The 5,074-nt window shown below is 31.2% G+C and overlaps 1 protein-coding gene across 1 annotated transcript; it reads right to left on the bottom strand.

Moving 5' to 3' along the window:
• Positions 1 to 3,693, bottom strand: LOC123192698 (ethylene-responsive transcription factor WRI1-like). Its single transcript, XM_044605343.1, has 7 exons — positions 3,352 to 3,693; positions 3,199 to 3,281; positions 3,045 to 3,053; positions 2,807 to 2,895; positions 2,573 to 2,697; positions 2,412 to 2,488; positions 1 to 896 (listed from the first exon to the last, which is right to left on the bottom strand). Exons 1-7 carry the CDS (start codon positions 3,546 to 3,548, stop codon positions 256 to 258), a joined length of 1,221 nt encoding a protein of 406 aa, XP_044461278.1. The 5' UTR covers positions 3,549 to 3,693; the 3' UTR covers positions 1 to 255.
• Between the last annotated feature and the right edge of the window lie 1,381 nt (positions 3,694 to 5,074).

The raw sequence follows: 5,074 nt of genomic DNA, 5'->3' as shown, positions 1-5,074 counted from the left end.
TCAACAAAATGAAGATTTATTTTTTTATTAATAGGAGTTGAACAAGTAAATGCACTAACTGATAGTATTTGTTTTTTTTTTTATGGTTTTGTTTTTGTTTTTGTTTTTTTTTAATTTAATTTCATTGAAGAAATTAAAGATTAAAAAAAAAAAAAACAGACAAAACAATTTCGCTTTCACCAACCCCCAACTAAACCCAACAGCAAACTCATCAGATAAACTAACACCAACCCCAAACACTTCTCCAATTTATTATCAACAACAGTTACTAGAAACCGAGGCTGTTGTTGAGTAAAACGACGGCGAAGAACGTGATAATGAAGACGAGGACAAAGATGAAGACAACAGCCTAACTTTCTCAGCTGTCTTAACGCTATTATCCTCTACTATGTTCCCCTCAACTATGTCGTCCATCTCATTGAAAATGAAATCTATGTCGTTGTCGAATCCTGTGTCAGCGAATATGTCAGGGAGGTGATCGCCGGAGACATTTCCGAACGAGAAATCGGGAACCAGGAGGGGGGTAAATCCCGGATTGTCTAGATTGAAACTCCAAGTCATCTCATGGATATCTTCTGTAGTGTCAATGTATTCATGGTAATGATGTTGATCAAGTACGCCTACTTCGGGCGAAACAATGGCATCAGCGTTGACATTGGCGTTTCCGTCGACGTCTTCTTCTTGTTGTTCTTCTGCTGGTTGTTGTTGTTGTTGTTGTTCAACCTCTAACTCGGGTTCGGTGTCTTCGGATTGGTCGGTGGAGGACTGGTGAGGGAAAATGCCTTTGATTTTTAAGCGATCAAGGTAATGACTAATGTCAAAGTTGGTTACGGCATTTGCCCCTCTGTATTCAATGGCTGCCATGTCATAAGCTGCAGCGGCTTCCTCTTGCGTATCTACAAAAAAACAAAAACAAAATATTAAACCAAGGACGGTGGAAAGTAAACTTTTAAAGATGCAGCAGAATATTTTATAAAAGCAGATCAACGTCGATAAAATAATTACAATTCACGTGAGGTAGATGAAAAAATAATTCATCACTACGAGTAAAGATGATGCTGATTGATTCTACAAAATATTAAATAATAAAACTTAGATTTTTCATATTTCGCTGGAGAGAAAGTGCATTTGTGTACTCTATTTACAGTGTTCTTCCTCTCAACTAATATTTTTATATTCAACTTTAATTGTCATTTTTACCAAAAAGAAAAAAAGTAAATATTTTAGGGTATATGAAAGTCATCGGATAAAAGTTTGGTTTCCCATCAAACCTTAGGTGGGAATAAGTCTTTTGACCTAATCTAAACGATGAATCATATACAGGTGAAGGTAGAAATTAAAAGAGGTGGAGAAAATGAGAGGGAACAGGTGGATTAAAAAAGGTAAACAACGTGGACCTAATTAAATCTTAGAAAGAGACTAGACTACTAATTGACTAAATTATGAGAAAAAGGAGATTTTAATGATCTCTTAGTCAAATCTAAGTAAGTTGTAGCACACGACTCCTCGTGAGGGTCACTGATGGGATTGAATTTCTTTTGAGATCTGAATTAAAGGCAGCACCTCACTGACAATCTCTCGTGCGATCAACTCATTTTTAACACTTTTCAACATGCATAAACCAGCGTAAATATCACCTTCACCCCTAACGTTAACCATTTCAACAAACAGTTTTTGAAGGGTTCATTTTAAATTTTATTAAGATTAAGTGATATATTAACTATAATATGTTATCATATGATATATTTTAATTTATTATTAATTTAAAATTATTTAATTAAATAGTAACACATCATTATTTATTATAGTCAAATAAATACCACACGAGTTTTATTAATAATTTGACTTCTAACAAGTTGTCGGGAAAAATGAGGGGTTCCTTTGAGACACTGCTTAAACGTGGAGGGGATACATTTTATTCCAAATATTAATGACCAAAGAGTCAATTTTAAAGCAATCCACGTGGATTGTTCACCGCCCCTTTAATTAGTCCTTTAACTAACTCACGACTTGCGTGGCCAACGTGTTGTGACTATTGTATTTTAGAATCTGACAAAGAAATCCGAAAAAATTCCAAATAAAATTTTTAAAAAAATAATTCAAACGCAACCTCAAAAAAAAAAAAAAAAAAAAAAAGAAGAAAAGAAAAGCATCTTCACAAAACAATATTAGAATGACGTGGAGAACAGTTCAGAAATCTCTCCGCCACGTTCCCCTTGTTGACTAAAAATTGCTGATGCTTAAAAATGGGGATCCAGAGTGCCCAAATTTGGCAATATTTCTTTTTTTTAACCTAAACTCGAGATTCTGATTAGAATCTCTTAATTAAAATTATAATATGTAATTAAATTTATAAAGGTAATTAGTTTAGTTTAGTTTATAATGGGAAATAGAGAGAAATTAGAACTTACTATAAGTTCCGAGGTATAGATATTTATTTCCAAAAACTCTTCCAATTCGAGCTTCCCACCGCCCATTGTGATGATGCCTACAGTCAAAGTAATACATTAATTAATTATGACAAGTACTTGATTATCACCGAATTACGTCATTAATTGGATGATTAAATTACCTGGCCACGCCACGGTATTTAGAAACTCCTCTAGAGAAGCCGCTGCTACGACGTCGTAGAGAGGCTAAGTACTCTTCCTTGGATACCTTCTCCATTTCTTCGAGCTCTGTTTTGTACGTCTCCATCTGCAAAGAAAATTAAATTAAAAACACAATTAATTAGTAAGTAATTAGATTATGAAGTACACAAAAATAATAATAATGAAGTCATAATTAGAGAATTATATGTAAGTACAGGAAAATTCAAAGTCGTTTCTGGTCCCCAATACTTCAACGCAGCAAGATCATATGTTTTTGCAGCTGCTTCTTCACAATCATAAGCCCCTACAAAGAAACAATAGAAAAAATAACAATTTTGCCTCTAAATCCCAAATGGTTTCAGGATTCGAATTCAGCATGTTTAAGTTTAATGCGGAAGAGAAAATGGAGATGGATTGAGATTTGTGAAGAATAATTAAATAAAACCGACTTACCCAAGTAGACTACAGAGGAAGGTGGAGGCGAACGTTACAAGGAGAGACAGATTTATCAAAAGTAAAACACAGTCAGTAATTAATAAATAAAAAATATTAAACAGATCTCCATGATTTTTGTTATTCTTTTGAATGAACAGAATGGGGAATTTACCTTGTCGCCCCTTCTTGTTCTGAGTGTTGTTCCAGGAATTCTTGTCCCACAGATGCGCTTCAAACCTCCCCGTCCATCGATGCCTGTTCAGAATTAATCAAATGATTAATTAACATTAATCATAATTAATGTTTAACTAAGTAATGAATTGACCTGGTCACTCCTCTGTAAACGGAGCTTCTTCTTCCTGAAAAGTTGGGAGCAGCAGTCTGACATTTCTTTTTCGTTTGGTTTTTTCTCGGCCGTTTGATTGTCGGTTTAATTGATTGATGATGATCGAGAAGAACAAAAGCGGAAGTAGAAGAAGAAGAAGAAGAGGAGCAAGAAGTAGAAGGCGACCTCTTCTTCATTTACTCAAGAAAAAGTTTAAATTGATACAATTTGAACCCTGTAGAAAGTGTTTGAATAAAAAGAGAAGAGTTAAGTGAAGTAGGTTTCAGAAGCGAAGACTTTTGGTGCAATGGGTGGCAACCAAGAGTTGTTTACCAAAACAAGGAGGGACAGAAAGAAGGAGAAATTATGGGGCAATGTCGGGGAAGAGAGCTAAAAATAGTGGAAATGTTAAACCAGGGTTAAATCCTGGTTGTTGAGTTAATTAACTAGGGGTTAAGGATTTAACACTTGGCTGGTGCTGCAGCCATGCTGCCAATGGCGATTGTTTTTTCTAAGTGGGCTTTCTATGTATCAACATTTTTTTTTTAATTTCTTCTTTTATTTTCAGAGAGATATGCCAACAATTTAATCACACCCTATATATTAATTATTGAAATTTTGATATGGGTAGTGTTATATGTATAATTTTAATGCATAATTTTATATATAAATAACGATATGTCATTATATAATTAGATAGTTAAAAATTAAAATAAAATAATATTTAATTATATAATAACACACAATTATTTATATATAAAATTATATACATATATAAATCTATTATATATGTAATTTTTTAAAGAAATATTATTTTGTATAATCTGTTATATTTTATTTGACTAATATATTTTATTAAAATTATTTGGTGCGAGGAGAAATTTTAATAAAAGAAATGAAAATTTTGAACCGTAGTAAAGAATAAAGTATATTTTTTTATATAAATATTTAAGAACTAAAATATTATATTTCATATAGAAATAAAAAGTATTTAGAGATTCAAAAAGTTTAAAATCATTCACATGATAAATTAATTTATTTTAAATTGTGTGAAGAGGAAAAATAAAAATTAAAAGTAAATAATTTATCAAAACACATAAAAAATTAAGAATAAATAGAAATTTATTTTCCTTTAAAAATGGATAGAGTATTTTACATAATAATGAACTATTATCCAAAATCTTGGATTTTCTGTTATAAAATGAAATAAAAATACCTTTATTGGAATAAATATAAAAATATCTATCTAAGATGGTTTTTACAATAAATAGATAAATACAAAAAATAATATAATGTATTAAAAGGTCGTATTTTAAATTAATAACAATAAAGTGGAAATTATAATGATTTTTATTGACGTGGCAGGAGAAATCTGAGGTGTCGCAATCGTAGAAAAGCTGTGAAATCTTTATAAGCAAACTGTAATCATTTCCCAACTTTCTAAACAATGAAAAATATATCAGCCGCAATTTTGGCAAGATAGTTGAATATGTTATAAAAGTATAATCAGCACAAAACAAAAAATTTTATCATTCTGATGTATTAAAAAGTTAATTAATTAAAATTATAGAAGGGTTTAAAAATGGGAAATTAAATTAAATGGCCAAAATTGAAGTACACAAAGCGAAAATGTCTAATTTTATGGCCAAAGAACTATTTCCCACCCAAAGTATGCTATTATCTTAAAGTTTTCTCTGCTAACTTTGAAAATCTCATTTATCCA

This window comes from Mangifera indica, chromosome 12 (genome assembly GCF_011075055.1).
Source record: "Mangifera indica cultivar Alphonso chromosome 12, CATAS_Mindica_2.1, whole genome shotgun sequence".
Taxonomy (NCBI): Eukaryota; Viridiplantae; Streptophyta; class Magnoliopsida; order Sapindales; family Anacardiaceae; genus Mangifera; species Mangifera indica.
The sequence above is the reverse complement of the archived record's forward strand: the minus strand, read 5'-3'. Positions and strand labels throughout refer to the sequence as shown.